General features: G+C 38.4%; 1 protein-coding gene across 1 annotated transcript; it reads right to left on the bottom strand.

Moving 5' to 3' along the window:
- Window positions 1–6,766: 6,766 nt before the first annotated feature.
- Window positions 6,767–8,720, bottom strand: LOC143851797 (non-specific lipid-transfer protein 1-like). The gene is made up of 2 exons (XM_077361281.1): window positions 8,306–8,720; window positions 6,767–6,942 (listed from the first exon to the last, which is right to left on the bottom strand). The coding sequence occupies exons 1-2, from the start codon at window positions 8,647–8,649 to the stop codon at window positions 6,933–6,935; spliced, it is 354 nt and encodes a 117-aa protein (XP_077217396.1). The 5' UTR covers window positions 8,650–8,720; the 3' UTR covers window positions 6,767–6,932.
- Window positions 8,721–24,202: the final 15,482 nt, after the last annotated feature.

Raw genomic sequence — 24,202 nt, 5'->3', positions numbered from 1 at the left:
GGTAAATGGGGAAAAATGAAATTTCGGTAAATTTCGGTTTCCGTCCCCACCGAAATCTGAGATTTCGGTCCGAAATTTCTGATTTCGGTCGAAATTTAAAATCATGGGTGAAACATCTTTTTTCTTTTAGAAATAATGGATAAATTTGTTTTATAAATGATATCGTTAAGGGCTATTTGGATGCAGGGGAAATTTTCCTTCCAAAAAGTGTTTTCCAGCATTTGTCTAGCTAATTTTTCTCTAAAAATTATTTTAAAAACAAAAATTCCCCTGTTTTCTAGGAAATCTCATCCCTTGAGTCCCAACCACCCCTTAGTGGCATCTTTACATCCCATTCACAAATAAAAGTAAACTAAAACAATCCTATTTGCTTCTTAAGTAATTAAAGTGCTTTCCCTAATATTAAAATTTAAAAAAAAAAACGTAAATATAAAAAGGAGAAGAATTTACTTAGAGCAATCAGTGGAGGGACTGATCTTGTAAGGGATGTTGACACCACATTTGCCGGGGAGTGAGGCTGCCAAAGCAAGATTGAGGCCGGGGGTGGAGGCGGCCGCGCTCTTTAAGCACCCGCATGCTGTTCGGCGGTCGGGAGTGGTCTTAGCCGCATTATTGAGTCCCCGCACGCCATTGCAGCATGCGGGTGATATGGCCCCACCCGAGCGAAGGTAACTGAGGCATGGTGAGATGAACGAAATCACCTGGCCACACGTGATAGCCTCCGCAGTGGGAGACCCGAGTAGGATGCATGCCAGCATCACACATGCGAGCATGCGAAGAACTCCAAAGTTAGCCATGGCTGTTTTTCTTCTCTCTAACAATACACTTGCTTGATAGTAGAAGTGTTGTATCTTTAGCCTCTCCATGGTTGAGTTTATATAGAGGGAGATGTGATTGTCATGTGGGGGAATGGTAGTTGGCCTTATTTATGAACCTCCTCTAGCGTTTTTGAAATAACCTCGACTTATGTTGTACGTGGAAATAACCTCAAGGCCCAACAAATGAATGGTTTATATCACCCAAGCTCCCACTGTTTTTTTCCCTTGTACGACCACCATATAAATTCTCAAAATTTGTAATTCAATAGGTCCTATTTACCCCAGAAGTAAAAAGGTCAAATCGGAGGTGAAAAGCCGTGCACGCACTGATGCACTTGCAGCGAAAAAAAAAAAAACAGTGGGGCCCACATTAAGGGTGGTTAAGGGGAAATTGATATCATCAATTCCCTTATTTATTTTGATTAATGCTGCTATTTTTACTTGATAATTTAGCTCCCATTTGTAGCATTTCCAAATAGTCATTTTTTAGGAAAAGACAAACAAAAAAGCGGTGGAAGTACAGTTATTATATTCGGTGAGACAAACTAAAAAGCGTGAAAAAGCTTGCAAATGATATCTCGGATTAGTCTATAAAAAAATTTAAAAAAAAACCTATTTACAAATAAGCTATCACCATGAATCATGACTAATAAAATCATGGGTGCCATTAGCACTTTGGAGATGTGAGCGAAAGAGGGGGAAAACACCAAAGGCAGCTAGTTTATTTTCTGAAGTTTCAAAAGCGGCCAGTTTTCAACTTTAAGCCCTAACACGGCAAAAGGACAAGTGTCAGACCAAATATAGACCATTTTGCCTTTCCTTGTTCTGCAAGTGGTACACATCACAATCAACATTTTTCGTGCTAATAACATCTCTTTATCTACGTGCATTAAATATACCTCCTTGACATCCGCAAAATAGAAATTAGAAATAATCTTTGTCGTAGAGGCGGAAATCGACGATTACAAGGTAAGGTGCGACTCGAATGCAGATGGGGGCGATCGGAAAATACATGGGTGCGAGTGCATTAAAGAAATTTGATTAATAATTTTTTAATCTCGAGACCCACGCCTTCGAACTTGATAAAGGAAAGAAAAACTTAATCTACGATGTTGAACGATTAATCTACGGGTAGGAACTAGGGTTCGTTTTGAATTAAGTGGAGTTCATATATTTTTCCGAAAAGTTCATTTCTCAACGTTGTCGTAGCTAGTATCTTCTCTTTTCATCGTCTATAAGCCCAAGTATGTATAAAAAAATCAGTTTAAAATTTTTTTAAAATTTTTATGCTAGTGGGTATCCCTTAATCACATTTTCATTTCTCCCTTCTCTGCTACAAGAAGAAAAATAGAAGTCAACCCTGACAACAATAAGAAAAATATAAGTAAATTGTTAATGTCGACGTTAACTTCGACGGAATTGATCACTCACGGCTCATCATGCACAAATCACTTACAATAGCCATAAGTGATCAGTTCCTTCGAAGCTAAAGTCGACATTAACTTCGACATTAACGTCGACGTTAACAATTTACTTCTATTTTTCTTATTGTTGTTTTCATAGAGATTTGCTAGCGACCTTTGCCGAAGGCTACTTTTGGCCCATCCTTTGCAATTGCATATGATCATGTGATGATAGCCATTATTGTTGACTTTTGGGAGATTTGTCTTATTCATTGACCATGGTGCAAACTGCAAAGGATGTGCGGAAGTACTTTTCTTCGAAGGTGGCTAGCAATAATAATCCAAAGGTGGGTAGCAATAATAATCGCTGGTAAGTTCCTAAGTTTTGAAGAAAAATTACGGGAAAAATGTTATAAATTAGAGAAACTACGGAAAAAATTACCAAAAGAATGTACCTTTATAGAAAAATTACCGAAAAACCTACTAAGAAAATGCATCAAGATATGAAAATTACGGGGAAAATGCCCAAAATAAAATATTCCAAACGCACCTACATACATTCCGATCGCACCCATCACATTATTCCAAACACACCTTACTTTGTATTCGTCGATTCCCGCCGCAACGGCAAAGATTATTGTTGTCTTTACACTTACATTCACAATGTCGACGTTGACGTTGACATGAAATGATTTACATTCTTTGGCAGATTTCAAGGTCAATTTAATGCAAGTAGAAAAAGAGACGCGATGAGCACAAAAAGTTGGATGTGATGTGTGCCACTCGGAAACCTGCAAGGAAGGGCAAAATGGTCTTAATTTGTTCTAACACAGGTCATTTTGCCGTGTTAGGGCGTAAAGTTGAAAACTCGCCGCTTTTAGAAGTTCAGAAAATAAACTAGCCGCCTTTGGTATTTTCCTCGTGAAAGAGGCTAACTCTGTTGAACTGATGAATAATTGGTTGATGATGAAAAATCTTACCTGGGCCTTTCGTTGCTTGTACTTCTTATTAATTTTTCTATTTAAGGAAAGACCGAAGACCTGATTGTGCTTTTCTTTGTTGGTTTAAAAGAAAAACCACACTATTGTTCAAACTTACGATAAATTATGTGATGAGTGGGCGTATAAACACGTACTCATCATCCAATCCTTGATATTTGATCCAACAAGTGATCACTTCTTTGGATCAAATATCAAGGGTGGTACTTCTACCGTACAATCTTTATGTTTTTATATGCTCACTCATCATGTAATTCTCCAAAATTATAACTTCTAGTCTTTTGTCCTTTTGTGGCACTTGTGATCATTTAGGTTTTTGTGAATTTCAAACCTAAATTTAAAATTTTCTTCATTTCTAAGTTTTGTGGAGATCATTACTCCAACATTGGAAAAATAAGAGAAGGCGAGAGGGAATTCTTCAAAAGAAAGTCATGGAGTTTGTAAGAAAAACTTTACCAAGCGTGTGCCGAGCTGGGCCGGGTCTTGTCATCGTGTACTTCTGTGATTCATTTTTTTCCTTTTATCTACTTACATTTATTTTATTGGGAAAAATTAATACAAATACACCCCCTCTAGTTTCTGACACATTCAACTCTAACCTGACTTTCAAAACGTGGCAAGTACACCCCCTGAAGTTCGTTTAACGTGACGGAGTAGACAACGGGCAGAAATTACCAAAATGCCCTCTTCTTCCCCAATTGAAAATTTGGGTTTTCAGACTTGAAACTTGAAAATTAGGGTTTGATTCAAACTCTTGTTTATTTATCAACATAAACCCTCGATTTAGGAGTTTTATTTGTTTTCATTCACACCATTATCATGATTTGCACATAAACCCTAATATTTTAGGATTTTTTTGTTTTTATCAATGTTTTTTTTTTCTTGAAATGTGGGTTTGATGTAGCCATGGGGTGGGGTTTCACTGTCTGTGGTGGAGGTGAAGGCGGTGGCCAGAGATGGCGACGATGGCGGTGGCCGAAGTTGGCGACGGTGGCGGTGGCCGGAGGTGCGACGGCGACGGTGGAAAATGGTGTAACCCTAATCAGGGTATTTCTGCCCTCAGAAAATTAACCATGGTTAGTTTCAGTCTTTGCGTCAGGTTAAATTGACGGACCGTTGACGGAGGGGGTGTACTTGTCACGTTTTGAAACCTCAAGTAGTGTACTTGTCACGTTTGGAAAGTCAGGGTTAGAGTTGAATGTGTTAGAAACTAGAGGGGGTGTAAATGTAATTTTTCCTATTTTATTTTATCTTTTATCTTTTTCTTTTTATGAAAAAGAAGTTCATTGCCACTGAAAAGGAGCTTCTTTAACGACTCATCCTTATCTCTTATTTAGCTTTTGGGTTACAGTTTTTCATGTGACTTAGTGGACCGTTTGGAAACGATCAATATGTGATTAATGTGTAACATTTCGCACATTAAGTGTCATTTCATTTTTTCTTGAATAGAGTTTTTTTTTTTTTTTTTGAGATAACAAAAAGACATTCAAAGAGAAAGAAGACTTTCTTATTCTTTCATTAAAATGCATCTGGACTACGTGAGTGCACACCCATAGAGAGAGAGAGAGAGAGAGGCGTACGCTAATCATCTCATCTGCATCATTGATTCATTATAGTGGGAGCGAGATTTTCCTTAAGGACAACGAATTGAATACAGATTCAAACCTTAAAGTCGATAAGTGATGTCTTCTCTTGTTTATGTTTACAATTCAGTTCATGCAAGATTATTGTTTCTGCTGATTGTGACTGCATTGAATCTACTCATATTCTGTGACTACTATAAATTTTGGAAAAATGATAAATTCACCCGGTTTCTTTGCATGGGATAGCCAACGCCACTGTTCGTGGCAATCGGACCTGTTGAATCCTTCCCATGTGAAGTACAACAGCCCCTCTGCAGTTATAGACGGATATATCACTTTCCAAAATTTTTGGTATAGCTCGAAACGCAACTTTATTGGTTTACATATTATCAACAACATCTCTCACCTTCCATTTACTCTCTATACGTCATACACCTTCCTTGGGACCCATTTGCTTGGTATGCTCATTCTACTTTTCTCTTCTTCAAGTAACTTTTCAAATAATTGCCTTTCGAGTTTCCTCCCAAATGAAGAGGAAAGGAGGAGTAAATGGAATATGATATCCAGATGAGAATACGACTGATGAGGGAGCCCAACCCTTTCAATGTGCCATGCGTTAAAAAAGAAATTACTTTTTGCAGTCTTCCTATATCTAAGGGCTGGACTTACTTCACTTTAGTAAGTAGGGTTTTTACTTCTACTATGTTTTTAATTGGAAAGTGACTTCATTTTACCTTTTTTTTTTCACTTCTATTTAATGTTTATCTAAAATGGACCCTTTGTGTTCCCCCTGGTAAGTGCAAAAGAGGGTTCCCATCTATATCATCCGTATGAGGCAGTGTTAAGTGGCAATGGTAGACTCAATATTTTAAACTTTGTTAGGGAAAAGAGATTAATTGACAAAAGGAGTAGATACATATCACTTCAACAACATCCATCCACATTTACAACGACAAAAAAAAAAAAATTCAAAATTAAATGAATGATTTAATGTGGTTGGATGATGTAGATCCAATGGGCACCCTTGCGGCAGCTTAGTTTAGCAATCCTCTTACAAATAATACGAGCAATTGATCAATGTTGGGGATGAAATTTGGCCCCATCTGCGTGATGCCACGTGCCCCGGGACCCGGAATAGTTCTGCTTAAACACTGCCACGCAACTTAAAAGGAGCGGATCTTCAATAGGCACTCAGTTTCTCCACTAGCATGAAAAAGGTTTCGTTCTTTGACCACCATCCCCTTCGATTTGAATTTCTAATCCTTGCCTCGGGAGAGGCTGGCACGCCCACACCTACATGATCGCACACACACGATCACATGCGCACTCACCCTATATCTCACATGCCCGACTGGAACACTTAGAGGGGCTCCCGTGTCAATCACTTCCATTCCTCTCATCAGATCATCTGTTGCGCTCGTAGGTACGGTTCTAACTCGATTATTTCCTCACAAGTAACATTAATTTGATGACCGACAGTGTCTCGACCCCCAACTACCAAAGCGTTGTAAATATTAGGCATCTTGTCCAGGGGGACCATTAATTGCCGTACCAAAGCGTTGTAAGGAGGCCAAAAGCAGGGGGACCATTAATTGCTGTTCTAAAGCGTTGTAAGGAGGCCAAAAGCAGGACGCCCGACACTTACTTTGCCTTTAGTTTTTTGTCTTATATATGTATTTTGTTTTATTCAAAGGTTCACTTTCTGAGTTTCCCTTTTCTTTCTTTGTTTTTGAAAAATTACACTGACGTAGTTGTATTCAGATATTTTGAAATTTGTTTGTCACTAGAATACTTTAAGTATTTCATTTATGTTGTTACCTTGATGTTCCTGTTATAAGAATATTTCTTTACGGTCACGTTTTTCTCTATGACGTAAGAGCAATTTTGGGGTCGGACTTCACCCCCATGCCATAAGGACCAAGAGACGAGAGAGAGAGAGAGAGAGAGAGAGAGAGAGAGAGAGAGAGAGAGAAGATCTCTGTTCATATTATTTATACAGATAAACAGATAAAGTAGTAAACAAGAAGGTAAAACTCACAAGGAGTGCTTCAAACAAGAGCACCCACAGACCAGAAGGGCCATCTTATTCTCACCTACATAAAAACCTACTAAGAAAGGCTCCTCCACACCTCACTTCACCCTGCAAATCATATGCAAGAAAAACACAAATAAAAATTAGTAAGTTTCTTTGTGTTATATATAAAATAACAAAGCTAATAAATTGAAATAACTGATGAAATTATGTGTGGGAAATTATTTTGGGATTTGCTAGGGACCATCCCAAAAGCAATATTTTCAAGGAAATTGCTGGAAAGGTTAGTTGAAATATTCTTTTTCGGAATTTGCTAGGGACAATCCCAGAAAACACTTCTCAGGCCGGAAAGCAGCCAATAGGGTCACTTTTCATCAAATTTTGTCTTATTCATTTATTTCATCAGTGTTGAGATGGTGGCCACATGGCCTCACGCATCAAGGAACGTACTTAATATGAAGTGAAATTTTATATGGTGCCCGGCCGTGAAGTCATCAGTCATGTGGGGGTGGTACCACCCTTGATATTTGATCCATTAGCTGATCACTTTTTAAGTCGCTTTTGGATCAAATATCAAGGGTGGTACTTTTGTCACGCCACCTACACTGGACTTCACTGACGGGTATAATTTCTCTTTTAAAATAACCTTATCTGCTTCTTAAGAGTAGGGGTGTCAACGGATCCAATTCGAAGTCGATTCACCTGTCTCGGTCACGATCTTTTCAAATCACTTATCGATCAGATCAAATTCAAAGTATTCTTCGGATCCTACTTCCCATGTCTAAGTTACGATCCATTTCAAATTGGACCGTCCATCAGAGTATCCTAGAAGATCCTACTTAGGTTGAACAGTTAAGATTCTCAAAAAAAGGCGAGGGCCAGTGCGAATTGCAACAGCGAGGACACAGTTGATTAGAGATTTAAAGTCAGTGGTTAGAGAAGGAAATGAAGAGGCTAACTCAGGACTTGAGAAATGACAAAATACTGAAAAAATAGAAATAGCTCGGAAAATAGATATGGCTTTTTTTTTTACTAAAGTACCCTTCGAATAATACTTAATGTTATAAAATTGAAGGGTATTTTTATAAAGTAATATAATAATAACAGATTTCGGACAGTCCAAAGGACTTTTATTAGTTGTCTCAATCCGATCTATAATTTTTCAGATCCTATGATTGGGATCCAAAATATGTCCATGGATCTTAGTAGTGGGTGTAGCTCCCGGGCTTTTTCAAGCTGCTCAATGGCTCTTCCACGTAGTTCTTCTGAATTTTGAATAGTACTCATGACCCTCTGTTTTTTTTTATGTAATAAATCACTTAATGATAGTAGATTATCTTCCCATTCATTTGTCAATTAAACTTCGGATTCGGATAGTCCATCAGACTGTTAGAATCCATCGACACCCATACTTAAAAGTGCTTTCCATAGTAACATTTTATTAGAAAAAATTTTAAAGGGAAGAATTTACTTAGAGCAATCAGTGGAGGGACTGATCTTGTATGGGAAGCTAACACCACATTTGCCTGGGAGAGAGTTGGCAAAACCAACATTGAGGCCTGAGATTGAGGTGGCCGCGGACTTTAAGCACCCGCATGCGGTTTGGCGGTCAGGGGTGGTCTTAGCCGCACCATTGAGTCCCCTAATGCCATTGCAGCATACGGCTGGTACGGGCCCTCCGGTGCGAAGGTAACGGAGGCATGGTGACACGGCCGAAATCACCTGCCCACATGTGATAGCCACCACACGTGGAGAGCCGAGTAGGATAGATGCAAGCATCACACATGCGAGAGTGGCAACTCCAAACTTAGCCATGGTTTAATTCTAACGCTAGTGTTTTTTCTTCTCTAACAATAGAAATATGCTAGGAATGTTGCATATTTGGGCTCTCCCTGATTAGGTTTATATAGAAAGAAAATGTGACTGTCAAGTGGGTAAAGGTAGTTGGCCTTATTTATGAACCTTGAGATTATATAAGATGAAATGGGGTGCAAACATGTTTGATAGTTGATCCAACAAAAGCTTCTAAAAAAGTGAAAAGCTATTGCACCAGATAAAATCATAGACACGACCTACAGTTAAGAGCTAAAATATATGGAAAACAATTCCATGAAAAGTAATGCTTGTAAGGCTCACCTTGCAGGTGTGCTACGCATCACGTGCTGCAGTCTAGATTTGGAGCGCGACAAAAATATTTCATGGGAAATTTTTTCCATGCATCTCAAAAGTCACTTATGTAATTGGTATTGACAACCATAAATTTTAAGCATCCGAAACCATGTTAATTTTTCTTACGTAGTTTGCTTTTATCTTTTACTTTTAGGATAAAGAGGCACTTGTAAGCGAGGTTTTAAATTTCGGATTTCGGTTGACACAGAAATCGAAACGTACCGAAACCGAAACTTCTGAAATGTACAAAATTTCGGTCGAAAGTTCTGAAATTTCGGCTAAAATTTCAAAAAAAAAAAAAGAATTTGTTTTACAGAATTTTGGGTCGAAATTTCGATAATTTTGGCCGAAATTTTGGCCCAGAATATTGACATTTGAAGGCTTTTTACCGAATTTCAGCCGAAATTTCCGTTAACTTCCGAAATGTACAAAATTTCAGCTAAAAGTTTGAAAAAATAGTAGTTTTTTATTGATTTACAGAATTTCAGGTCTAAATTTCGGTAATTTCGGCCGAAATATTGGTATTTGAAGAGAAATTTCGGCTAAAATTTTGAAGATTTACAGAGTTTTGAGTTGAAATATTGGTATTTGAAGAGAAATTTCGGCCGGAAATTCAGAAATTTAGGCTAAAATTTTGAAAATAATAATATTTTTTATTGATTTACAGATTTTCGAGTCGAAATTTTGGTAATTTCGGCCAAAATTTCGGCATTTGAAGACTTTTTACCAAATTTCAGTTTCAGCAAGGTCCGATATTTACTCCGAAACTGAAATTTAAAACCCTGCTTGTAAGTTACCAATTTTTAAAGTGGTTATTGGAAGATTGATATCTCCCCACTCCCTTCTTTCAATAATGCTGCTATTTTTTTTAGGCAAATGATATTTTAGCTCCCTTGGTAGCATTTCCAAATAGTCAATTGATATCTCGCACTCCCTTATTTCAATAATGCTGCTATTTTTATAGGCAGATGATATTTTAGCTCCCTTTTGTAGCATTTTCGAATAGTTACTTTTCAGACAAAAGCAAACAAGAATTGGTGGAGATACAGAAAAGGTGAAGAGGCTTGGAAAGAAAATCTCGGGTTGGCCAATAAAAACAAGTTACAAGTTACAAAAAAGCTATATACTACCATCAATGACAATCAACCATGTCTAATAAAATAGGGGGTGCCATTATCAAAATAAGAGTCCATGTCCCATCCCAGATGAAAATGCTCATGGAAAATGACTAAATCATGAAATCATCCCTGTAGTATTTATTTGTTTGTTTCGGTAGGTCAGTATTTATTTCACTTTTGTCCTCTGTCCAAACTACCTGAGATGTGGAACTCTTTTGGTCGGATCTTATTTCTACTATTGACGCCTGACTGTCTTTTACCATATTTTACATGGTGTATGCCCGTGACGTCCAGTACTTTGTAAGAAGTAGGTGGGGCCGACCTCATAAAGTACGTGGGGCCCACTCCACATTCCTTTGTTGGACTTGGGCCTCAACGGGAATAAGCTGCACCTCGAAAATCATTTCCATATATCATGATCCTAACCCTGTGTTATGTAGAGAGACTTCATTGCATGGTCCAATGCAATGTTGGCAACCAAATGAGGAATGGCGTCCAAATCCAACAAAAATTCCGACGGCTGTTGAAATTTTGTGCAACCAAACAAATCACTAGCATTATTATTATTATTTTTATTTTATTATAATTATTATTTATATATATATATATATATATATATATATATATATATATATGGATTTGCCATCGCAGAAAGCATTTCGCAAACGGTATGTTGCGTGAGAGAGCAGCCACCTCATGAATAAAGACAAAATCTGTTGAAAAGGAGCCTATGTGGCTGCTCTCATGCAACGTCCGTGAAATGCCTTCTGCGATGATCCCTAGCAAATCCCATACTTACATATAGGGAAATGATTTCAGCACAACTATGTTTTGATACATGCGCTCATGCATGTATCTTGTCTTTTAGCATTTAATTGCCATGTAAGTGCTTTTTGGGACAGTAAAAGCGCTTTAATAGCTCTTTTAAGTATAAAAGACAAGAACCATGAGACTTGAATCAAAAAATGTTCGTGTTGAAATCATTTCCCTATTTATATATAGACATATTTGGATTCCCTAACTTATGGCGTTGTACAATCCAAAAGACTTTTTTTGCGCCGCGTGTAAAAGCATGGAAGAAGAAGGGAAAGCCAAGGTTATCTCAGCAAAACTCAGGGTCATAAGAGAAAATATGAGGTCCCGGCATCGATTCTTCTTTTTCTCCCTCTTCTTTCTCTTCTTTTCCATTTTCTACGGCTTCGATTCTCTTATTTTTTTCGTCCTCTTCTTCATCCTCTTCCTCTTCTTTTCCATTTCTTATGGAGCCTTCCATTTTTTCAGGCATCAATTCTTCTTTCTTTTAATTATTCTTCTTCTTTTTTTCTATTTTTCCTACGCTTTCTTTTTTATGACGCCTTCCATTTTTTCTGTCGCCGATTATTTTTTTCCTTCTTCTTCCTCGTTTCTCTCTCTTCCCCCTCCGCCTCCCTCTTCTTGTTGTTCTTCTTCCTTTTCTATTTCCTCCTCTTTTAAGTTGAAGAGATGTAAAAATGGAAAAATTTAGAGAAGAAAAAGTTGGCATTTTTCTATTCTTTATTTACACTTGGGGACAAAAAAGTCATTTGGATCGTAGGGCACCATGAGGTTGGGAACCGAAATTCAACCATCATTCACTGGCAATTTAAGAATTTGATGCAAATTCTAAATCATTTTCCCATAGGGATATGATATCAGCACAACCATGTTTTAATAATTCAACAAATTTAGCTTGCCTTTTTCTTTTTAATATGCTTGTTAGAGCTTTTATGCGAACTGTAATAACCTTTGAAAGATCTTTAAATAATAGAAGTCAAGATGAGTTAGTCTAATTATTAAAACGTGATTGTGCTGATATCATTTCCTTATGTGCGTGTGTATCATTTCTCTTCTCTTTTTTTCCTACTCTAATGTCATTATTCATTAGAGAGGTCGCATTTATGTATGTACACCTGAGGAATTAGCTGTATTTTATATAAGGTATTAGAGAGTATTATTTATCAGATAATTGTTGTCCATCACTATCCCTTACATCTAATCTTATCGCACTTCTTTCGCCCGACTCTTTCTCCTTCTGCTCACGTCTCTAGTGCATCAAGTTTTATATGTCTATCGTGCAAGAAAAAACTCAGCAACCTCCTACTGTTACTACCACGTGGGAGTTTGGTGCTACTGCCCTACTTGCATTTGGTCTTAGTGCCACTACCAAACATGAGTCTAGTGTTGTTGCCTTGTTTGCATCTGCCATTGTTTCCACTGCCACTGTTGTGCGAGATTACATGGCTGTCGTGAACACCATAATAAATCACACTAAAGAAATTGAATATTGTTTCTTGTATACATATAGCATGTACATTGAACATTTTATTGTTTACTTGTATGTATTGTGAACAACATTTAAGAAGATACTCTCTTTATATCTTACATCACTAGATTTTTGTATTCAGTATTAAAAATGAAAGTAAAAAATATCAACATTGAAACAATGCCGGGTCATGGTCTCACGGTCTAAGCAATACGCTATCAGAGATTATAAATTTATGGAGCATTAATCATTAGACCACAGGGAATGTATTGTCATTTTTTAAATTAGAATGGCATATCTGTCTTCTTAGGATTTTTGTTTGAAAAATGCTGAAAAGATTATGCCTGCCTACATTTTCATGCTCGAATCGGCCAACCCAAGAAGAATTTAATAATGAGAGGAGTGTCGGTAACATTTCCCTCCTTTCGCTTTCCTATTTAAGTGTCAATTTTAAATTAGGATGACCTATCTATGCAAGTAAAACCCTTTTTAGTGCGAGGGATTCCATTGTCATTGAGCCCTATTTAGATCCAAGGAATTGTTTTTTCAAAAGTTTGGGAAGGAAAAAAATATTTCCAAAGTTACTAATTTTTGGGGGATGATATATTCGCACCGCTGTACGATGATTCGCACCCCCTTCACCTAAATTGGCCTCAAAAAGTGTCAAAAAGCACATTTAACGCTTTTTGACGTCAATTCACGTGAAATGGGTGTGAATCATTCTACATGGGGTGTGAATTTATCATCACCCTAATTTTTTTAAACACAAGAAAGATAATTTAAACCAGCCATATTCTCTTTTTTTTTTCTGTACAGAGACCTTCAATTAAAATAACATGATTGTCTTTAGAAGACTTGTTTTCGGAAAGGGAAATGATGAATGCGGGCCTTTTCATCACCAGGGACACCCAACTTCAGTGTGTGTGGCAATCGAATCTGTTGAATCCTTTTGACATGAAGTACATCAGCCCCTCTGTAGTCATTGATACACTGCTTCTGGGTCTCCTTGATGATGGAAAGGGCGCATTTATCATTTCCCTTTCTGAAAATGCCAAAAATGTCGGTGCTTGTCAACGTTTACACGCTCTGATCGGTTTATCCCAATTTATGACCACATAACCATGCTAAATGACATTGATTGCACATTAATGAGGTGTGATAACTAGAGTATCTCATGTTTGTAATTATTCTTGGATTTAAGTTCTTTATTTCAATGAAATGAGAGAGGAAAAAGTTTACAGCAAGCAAAGAAGACTTTGTTTTGGAGAGTCACAGTTCCTCTCGAATCAAGCCGTTCCGGTTGCCTCAAATCAACCTTTCCCTTTTATTTCTCTCTTTTGTTTTTTTAATTTGTGTTACGGCCTATTAGGCGCATAACACAGTCCTCAAGTTTAATCAAGGGCTAACACAATTTCCGTCCTCAGGATTTCTATTTCATAGTGCCTGTGCCGACAAAAATCTAAATTGTTAGATTTTGTACTCCATCTACAGTCTCGATTGCACGTAGAGGTGGTGTGACTAGTCATTATCTTTCCCTTTCAATGGTTTATAAATAATTTTCTTGAGTGATTTGGAATTATATCTTCCAATTAAGAGAGAGGCTTCCGTCCCATCTAACTGCATTAAAAAGTGTTGACAATTCGGGTACCCTTAATGTCTCTTTCTTGATTTTTTGTTCACATATTCTCAACCTCATTTGGCTTGAACACATGGCACAGGTAACCCCATTAATATCTCTTAGGACCCTACTTCTTAGGCTCCATTTTGGCGAGAAATGGGTGTAAAAAGAAATTGTTTTACGCCCATTTTATCATGAAAGAGCCTAGGAAAAATAAGGGATGGTATGGTCTTCAAGCCTTTTAGGATTGACATGATGTTGTTTATGGGCTGCCAATAACAAAACAGGGGTCTGTACACATAAGTAGTTTTCATGGTTCAAAATAATGGCAAATATAATATTAGAACACGGAATTCTAGGGGTTAGAGAAGTAGCGGAGAGTTGGAAAGAGCTACTTAGGAAGAATTGGTAGTACATTTGCGTGGTGGCCTATCTGGTGAACATGACCTAATTGAACTACTTAGGTCACTTAAAATACATTTCATGAACATAAATTAGACGGGCCTTTGTTTTTTTTTTGAACGTTCAGTTTGAGGGCACAAATCGTAGGGTAAGGATCATTTGATCTGCAGGATTTTCTGTCATGGCCCGCTAATAGTCACGGGTGCCAATCGGGCTGAGACACCGAGAAGAAAATTCCTGAGGATATTCGGTAAAGTGTCGGTCACGTGTCCGTATCTGAGGTAAATGTGTGCAGGTGTATGTGTCAAGCATCTGAAAAGACAGAGACGAGACCCACTGCTTTTATTCCCACCGCCAGAGTCGTTTCGTTTCTTTAATAATAGTGGTACCCCCACCCCGGCCGGTCCCCCCCTACCCCCTGGAATGCCTTGATATTTGATCCAGCTTACTTTTTGAGCTTTTTTATGAGCTGCTGTTGGATCAAATGTAACCGAACTGAAACCGAACCGTTGCCCCCGATTCCCAATGATTATGAGTAAGGGATAGCAAGATTAGCCGAACTGATCCGAAACCGAACCGAAAATTTGGTTAAACCAAACCAATTCAAATTTCGGTTCAGTAGAACCAAACCGATTCAAATTTCAGTTCGGCTCGGTTTGGGAAAAAAAACCGAACCGAAATCGAACCATTGCCACCCCTAATTCCATATTTCCATGATACCATATGTTATTCTTTTCATGGGAAAAAAATATTTTCAAGGAAAAGATATTCAATGGAATTTTTTTTTAAGGGAATCGTTAGGATCTTCTTACTGGACGCTACTTTAGGAATTGAGAATCATAATCGATAACCTATTGATTCCACTGATTTATCGCATTTGGTTCTAGCTAGTGAATGGAATAGGGGGTGGAATTGAACCTGGGTAGAATTAAACCCATAATTTGCAAGGGCATCTATTTCCCAACAAAGAAGGGGGTGCTCTGATTCCATCAGAATCAAGATTAGAACGCAAATCCTCATCATCACACCGTACATTCTCCTCACCTCTCCGCTTCCCCCTGGCCCCCTCCTACAAAAATGACAGTGGGCGTTGGCATGCCGGTGCGCCTTGTAACTACTTTGGCCGTGGAGGGCGTGCATGGGTGTACCAAAACCAATTGTGGCTCAAATAGTTCGACCAATTTCGACCTGAATCATTGAACCAGTTTGGTCACTTATATAAATCAATCGATTAAGGAGGTTTGGGTTTCATGATCCAGGATAAATGGATAGAGCTGATGTAGTAAGTGTAGGAGTACAATCCTTACGCATAAAGATAACACGAGTTATAGAAAAAGATGAAGTGGCACAAGTTGTTAGGAAATAATCCTAACCATGGTTGTGGCCTTAGCAAGATCGACGGCCGAGATCATATTTGTTGGTTAGTTATGGTTATATGAAAAGATATAACCATTTAGATAAGAGATGTAAATGTATTGAAAGGTTGTTTGAGGGATGAGCCAGCGTGATGAGGAGTTGCGTCCCTTCCCTTAAACATCTATAAAAGCCTCCGGTCCCTGCTTGTACACAACTAATCTTTTCCATTCTCTGTGAATCTACGTATAAGAGAAGAGGAAAACAGTTCCCATCAGTGTCTGTTGTGGAACAAGGAGATATACCGGGGTAGAACCATTTCAAGAGACAACAAGACAATACCCATGGCTTCCGGTATGTTCTTTTACTATTTCAATTTCAATCCATATGGTTAACTGTGATTTTCTCAAAGTTGGACCGCCAAAGATCCGTTGCTCGTGTTAAAAGTGATTGAAATAGGGTTTGTGAAAACTTGAATTTTGAGTTCCGCCATTAATTTTGGAGTCCGATCGATGATTAAATGGAACTGAAACGTTGCTTGTGTTCCCACAAATCCAATGCAACTTACGGTTCGTCGATCCGATGTTTGGATTGCGTTTGGCGGTGATTTAAAGACAAAAATTTTAATTTTTGGGACGTTTTGCACATAGCCAGAAAACGGCGTGCCGCCGGAAAGCGGTTGCTCCAACCGGTAATTTCCGACATGGATACGAAGTTCGTCGAGAGACGAGTCCAACGGCATATTGTGCGCCTCAATTGGACTTCAAATGAAGCCGGAATAATAAATCGAACTTTGAGTGTTTTTTCGGATTTTGTTGGAATTTTTACTATTTTAATGAAGAAGACGATGAATAGTGTCGGGCTTCGCAGGTCGAACCGGGCCGCGCGGGCCCATCAAGGATCCGCAACAGGTTTTTCAATTAAAACTGGCCCAGTAGACCCTCTAAGCCCACCGACCGCTTGGCCCAACCTGACCCGAACCGGCCCATTGGCCCAAACGGCCCAAATATGTGTTTGACTCGGTTTGACCCATTTTTGTGATATGTTTTGCCGGATTATAGTGGTTCTGGGGGTTTTGGACCATTCTGAACCTGATTTTGGGGTCCTTTTATGTATTTGAGGCCTATTTTTCATAATTACAGTATAATTTTCAAAACTTTTGACTTTATAAGTTGATTTTAAGTCAAATATTTTGGGGTTTTGGGCTTAGGTAAAACCGGTTCCTAATCTTACGAATAGTTCTGGACTTATTTTTGAGGTCATTTTTGGTATTTAAGCACTGTATGATATAGTTACAGTGTAAAATCAAGACTTTTGGTTTTGTAAGTTTGATTTTAAGTCAAATATTTTGGGGTTTTGGACTTAGGTTAGACCATTCTTATGGTTTTAGACCATTATGAACCCGTTTCCAAGGTCTGTTTTGGTGTTCGGAGTCTAGATTTTAAAATTCCAGCGTAATTTTATAACTTTTGGGTTTTTTTAAAGTGGGCATTGAGAAAGAATTAACTAAATGCCATGGAGACCCAGTTATGTAAAGTTTTGATGTTGTTTAATGATTAAAACTCAGTCAATGAACACCTTTGGTTTCTAATTCTTAACTTAAGAACCCCTATATGTTGTTTATATGCTTTATGTTTTGTATATAACTTAAGGGTTAAAATGATTAGTTGAAATCATATATGGGACTAAAATTTTAACTTGAATGCACATTAGTTCATGCCAGATATGCTTAAAACCTAAGCTTATGGTTATAATAAACTGATAGTGTTATTTTCAAAACCTAAAACATTGAATTATGTTTGATCATGGAACTTGAAAGTTGGTTTTGTATACACAAGTTTATTACATTGTTCATTATTTTTAGTTGAAATTGAACTATATCTTGTTATGATTGGTCACTAAATGAATGAACAAAGAACTGGGATTCCAACTGGGAAACGAAATCGCTTAAGGTTAAGTGGTTAATTTTGAGAACCGTGTCGCTTACAATTACACATTTATGGACTATGAACCACTTTCAATCGCGACTATTTATCCAAGAGCAACACTTAGCCCAACGGATGACTGTTGTTTTGCACAAATAGGCGGTGTGAGAGGGCTATTCCTGGGTAACCTGGTTTGGGGTTGTGCTTCTACACAACGGTGATGTGCGCCTCAAGTATAGGGTTATCTGACCCTAGTTGGTCTCATGGGAGAGCCAATTGTGTGCTGTGGCACGGTCCAACAGACGGCCCACGATGACACGCCTGGTGTCTCGCCAGAATCACAGTATTGTGATTTTCTGAATTGAAAATCGTTTGTGTGTTGTGGCACGGCCCAACGGACGACCCACAATTACACGTCTGATGTTTCGTCGGGGTCACATTTTTGTATTTTTTGTGATTCTGGGCAATCTAACTAATTTTTTCTTAAGATAGATTGACTGAGTATTGTATGTGAGAACCAATTGTGTGCCGTGGCACGGCCCAACGGACGACCCACGGTGATACACCGGTGTTTCTTTATAATCATGGTATTGTGTTTTCTAAAGTAGAAACCAATTCTACATCGTGGCACGGCCCAACGGACGGCCCACGATGGAACATATGGTATCTAATTAGAAGCACACTTATGTATCATCATGATTTTATACATTTTAGTCATTCTTTTCAGTTGGATTGATTAAAATCGTGGATTGAGTTAATTAAACTCCATTTGTGGACTAAATAGGTGTTATAAGAAGTGAGCATGTTTGGAACTGCAAGTCGGTGTCTGTGACATTGAAGTTGTTGGTATCTTTTCTAGATACCGATTATGTTGAGTACTTTAGTGGGTCAGAAACCTTAGCAAGTGATGGAATAGATCTGCATAATTCAAGACTACAAAAGGCTAGACTATGCATCATTGAATAACAAGCTCACTAAACCCACATCTAAAAGATGCTTATGAATAGTGGGAGTTCAATGTTAGTATCAATCTAGTAGTAATGGTAGACCTTCATTTTTTATGCAATTCGAGATGTTTTTAAGACTCGAAAATGCAAAGGAGTTCTTGAATGTAGTTAGTGAATATTTTAGATGATCATTTGAAGCACTTGCAAATACCCTTATGATGTGTTTTGATAACCTTAAAGTATATTTACCAAAGTTGTAGTTTTGAGCACATTTTGAAAGGCTTTAGATTCAGAACCATGGTTGTGCTCACTTTACGACACACCTCTTGGTTATTCTAAATGACAACATTAGAGTCCCGAAGATATAGACTAGCCTTAGCATTATCAATTAAAGAGAGTGAACTTGGTATCAAGTGCCATTATCTTGAATAATAAATGGCACATAAAGTATGGATCCCTTAAGTTCGATATGGCCTGGAATTAATATCATATCTTTGTATATTATGATTCCTATTTAGTAAGTACTCCGGAAAAAATTTGTGAATAGATTAAGGCATTACTATTCACATTTAGAATTCTATGTGAGGTCTTCGTGCGAGTCAGGTACTTAGTAGAGGAGAGTATACCATTATATCGGGAAATAGAATAAAGGTGGTTGTTGAATCCATTGTTACTCGCCACTCTTTTCTGAAATTTTAGTTTCATATGAACTAGAAACCTTATTTTAGAAAAACTTAATTCCTTTGGCTATGAATCAAGGTCTGGAAGTATAATGGATTCTCTCTAGTTTTTCATTTCCCATTTAGTGAGTTTGGTTCTCTTCAGGGCAATCCTTATTGACTTTGATTGCACTTCTCTCAAGATCAGACTTGACCCACCTTGCATTAGAATGAGATAATAGGTATTGTTAGAAATAAATGAAATCGCGTGGACAATAATTTATCCAATCAGTGGCTTAAGTTTTTTAACCACATATTTGAGGATAGTTGGGTAAAAGAAGAATTCTAGATTCACTTGATTTTACCGATTTAAATAATGATACGGGGTACATTGAAGGAAAAATAGACAAAGATTAATCAGTTTAGGGTGTCACCAAGAGTATTGATCTACTAAAGGTCATACACAATGACATCTTGGATCTTTTGACTCTAACGGTTGGTGGCAAAAGGTGTTACCCTTTTGGTTACATTTTCTAGCCATAGTTAAATGTGTCTCTCTAATCAGAAGTAGGAGGCCCTATCTTTGTTTGTGATCTATAAGGTAGGAGTCGAGAATTAACTTGACATAAACGATCAAAACAATAAGGGTCATTTATGCAACTCTCTGTTGCCTAAGATTGTGGGTTAAAACTCTTAAAACACCCATGTATTTTGTGATCCAAGTAAGGCTGTGCCTAAGACCCTTTAAGATTTATGAGTCATAAGGAAGCTGAAATTGGGAAACATGCAACTTTGGGTTGTTTATATGATGCAAAAGTTTATAACCCACGAATATAATGATTAAGCTCTATGACCATAAGTTGCAATTTCATAGATTATCTTAAAGTATTTAAGGGTTTTAGGTTCTGTTGGTTGATCCGTAGTACGTATATTATCGGGATTAAATGTGCCAATGCTTCTAAAGGATGGTGACCTTAGTGGGAGTGTAGTGTCTTTAGTAAAATCACCTTTAAGGAGAACCAGATTGTAATACCGGTACTGGTGATCCAAGAGCAGGTAGTACCAATGCTCGTTGGAACATCAAAAGGCACATATAAGTTAACAACCCACATTATAGATGTTTTGGTGGTGACGACTACCGAACAATCCTTGATATGGTCACGTTAAGTGAGAATGTCAACTTTTGTTGATGACTATATGTCTTTCTGAGTGGGTGAGAAATGACTAAGTAATTTCATTTCTTTCAGTCAAGCACTAATGAGCAATCAAGAAACTCAATGGCTCGAAGCCATGAAAGAAAATTTTCTCTCACTGAAACCTTGTCGAAGTCTTAAGAGTCAAGCCATTTGGCTGTATATGGGTCTTTACGACTAGGAGAGACTCCATAGGTGGAATTAAGAGATATAAAGAAAATTTGATTGCAAAGGCTTCACTCGGAAAGAAACAATAAGAATATTTTCTCTCATGTTTTAATAATATATTCTTTTGGAATGGTCATGAAGTTTGTAACTGGTTGTGATCTAGTTACAATAAATGATTATAAAAGTGACTTTCTTAAAAGGTGACCCATTTGAGGTTATCTATAACCTGAATGTTTTGAGGCTAAGGAAAGAGGCACATAGTCTGTAGACTTAGAGATTCTGCTTAAGGTTTAGAGCATACTTCTTGACAATAGTACATAAAGATTCATTTAGTACTCTATGTTAGATTATAAGGAATTGTCACAGAATAATGGATATATCTTAAAGTCAGTGGGAGTAATATTATCTTCCTCGTGTTATATGTTGATGTTATACTACTTGCTAGTAGTACTTGGCCATGTTCAGTGATATTCATACAAAAGAATTCAGGTGAAGCATCCTACATGATAGGAGTTTAGGTTCACTTAGTTGGGACTCGATGATTGCTGACATTCTAGAAAGTCTATATTTGTAAAGTCCTAAGTATTGAACATAGATAAATTACTCCATTTGTAGTTTTCCTATAAGTTACGGATGATGTATTCAGTCAGTTCCAATGTCCCAGGATCGATTCATTATAGGAGCAGATAAATTGGGGGTCTATTGAATGTTTAAATCTGCACCTATCTGTGTATAACCTATATGGTGGGCAAATTTAGAAAGTACCAATGTTATTTATGTATGGATCATTGGAAATTTGCCAACAGGTTATACATTGTCTGTAAGGGACTAAAGGTTTAATGCTCACATAAAGTAAATGAGAAAACCATAGTGTGATTGATTAATCTAATTCTGAGTGTTGTCGGAACACCTAGAGTTCTGCTCTAGTATATTTTGCAGAAAGTCCTAAATCGTGGAAGAATGTCAGATTGACACTCAGTTGTTTCCACCTTGGGTACGGAGTTTATTGTGTACTTCAAGGCCTTGTATTATGCCTTGAAGTTGCGGAATTTTGTCTTAGGGTTTTATCTTGTTGATAGTCGACAAGTTACTGAGAATGTATTGTGATAATTCCGCTGCGGTTTTACAATTCCAAGAACGACAAATCAAGTAATGGGGTTAATGTATTGACATATTGTCGTCAGGAAGTTCATAATCAGTGTGTATCTGAAGATTACATAAGCACCGCACTTATGTTGGTGGATCCTTTGACTGAGTGCTTGTCACCAAAGCTCTTCAGAGAGCAAATAGTGCATAAGGTTGGTTGACATTTTTTATAGCCTATAATAGTGGGAGTCTGCATTAGGGATTGAGATACACTGAAGTGATCACATTTTATTTTATGATTATGATATATATTATTTTCTACCGCTCAATTTTGTGCACATTATGTAAATGGATTGTTAGTAAGAGGTAGAATGTCTATAGACTGTTTTGGACCATGTTTACATCTTATGCATGTATGCGTTTACATTCATGTTCGTAAGTATTACTAATGTTATAATCGTGGGGTAGGCTATTGGGTAGAGTTGGTGACCCAATGGTTACATGATTTATTGTTAGTAGTTTTTGCTGAACGGAATATTATGTTTGTTACTTACTAACCTTAAGTGATGATCATTATGTATGGCGCAAAGATTCTTGCTGGCCAAGTGAGAGAATGTTAGGAAATAATCCTAACCATGGTTGTGGCCTTAGCAAGATCGACGGCCGAGATCATATTTGTTGGTTAGTTATGGTTATATGAAAAGACATAACCATTTAGAGAAGAGATGTAAATGTATTGAAAGAATGTTTGAGGGATGAGCCAGCGTGATGAGGAGTTGCGTCCCTTCCCTTAAACATCTATAAAAGCCTCCGGTCCCTACTTGTACACAACTAATCTTTTCCATTCTCTGTGAATCCACGTCTAAGAGAAGAGGAAAACAGTCCCCATCACTGTCTGTTGTGGAACAAGGAGATATACCGGAGTGGAACCATTTCAAGAGACAAGAAAACAATATCCATGGCTTCCAGTATGTTCTTTTACTATTTCAATTTCAAATCATATGGTTAACTGTGATTTTCTCAAAGTTGGACCGCCAAAGATCCATTGCCCATGTTCCTTTTATGATGAACACTTACACAAGTAACTGTCATTGTGACAATAGTCAGAACTGATCACAAACTTAAAATCAAACAAGGAATTCTCGGATCTGAACATTAGCTTAAAAGATTGAGATTTTCCATGTTTGTAAGTGTTGTTGTTCAAATCCAGCCGAGTGTATGAACAACTCTTGTGTGGGAGTGGGTCCCGCCTTCTACCTGGCTTCGGTGGAAGTGAGGTCGTCTTGGCCCGTAACCTGCACTCACAAACAAAAGGTTAGGGACACCCGGAGTTCCAGGTTAGGGACACCAGGAGTTAAAACCCCGGAAGAACCCTTTGACACTCAAGTCAGATGGAGGTAACAAAATGAGAACTTAGCATAGAGGTGGAAGAAGAGTGTGTTAAGTGAGGCATGGTGTTGCTCGGTGGTCCGAGTGGGATTCTAGGGAGCGTGGAGTTCTAATGTTCTAACATTGGAAGTGGAGTGGAGGGTTCTCTTTTATAGGTAGGGGTTCCATATCTTGCAGGTGCGATATGATGGCAACATGGCGCCATATGAATGCTGCTACGGCTGGCCAGTGATGGCAAGTCAGTGGCGTGATGAGAGATGGAGCGTGTAATGTCTCTGATGGCGACTTGTCTAGTGTTGGTAAATGATGGGACCTCGTTCGAATCTGGGCAGTTGGCTGGTAGCTGGTGGGCCAAGAAATGTTGTACGGTTCTAGGATAAGTGGGTCAGTGAGTTGATAAGTGACATGGCGTCGTACGGTCACCGAATGCTCTCACTTGGCTGAGGGCCGCGGGGATGACTTCGGTTTTGTGCTTCACTTCGTGGCACTTTCCTGGTGTTAGCTAGCCGAAGGCTCCCCTTCTGGCCGGGGTGGTAGTGGTGATGCTGTGAAGCGGCCCTCGTCACTTTCGGCTCCGGGGGCCCCTCTTGGGCGGGAGCTCCTGGTCTCAAACTCCACGGAGTGACTGATAGGGGTGCAACTTAGGCGGGCTCAACCCGAACTCGACGGGTTCAACCCGGGAAAAAGTCGGGTTGGGTTTTCTCAACCCGGGTTGAGGGCGGGTCGGGTTCGAGTTGAGGGCTTGGGCAACCCGACCGAAGTGAACCCGACTTTAAAAAAATTTTAAGCTAAAAATCTCGGGTTGGGTCGGGTTGAAGTCAGGTTGGCAAAAAGGGTTCCTCTGGACGGGTTGGGTTGGAACTTGGGTCGGGTCGGGTTCGGGTTGGCCTCAACCCGACCCGAGTTGGCCTCAACCCGACCCGAGTTGCACCCCTAGCGGCCGATGATACTCAATCGAGGCAGTCCGGTTACTTTAGAAACTTTAGAAAACTCATGGACTTATAGAGCTTCATGTATAGAAAGCCATAGACCTCCCAAGTACATTGTCACCAATTGCTAT

The sequence above is a fragment of the Tasmannia lanceolata genome, unplaced genomic scaffold (assembly GCF_043159265.1).
Source record: "Tasmannia lanceolata isolate RefF3 unplaced genomic scaffold, GAP_Taslan_0.1 ptg000018l, whole genome shotgun sequence".
NCBI lineage: Eukaryota > Viridiplantae > Streptophyta > Magnoliopsida > Canellales > Winteraceae > Tasmannia > Tasmannia lanceolata.
The sequence above is the reverse complement of the archived record's forward strand: the minus strand, read 5'-3'. Positions and strand labels throughout refer to the sequence as shown.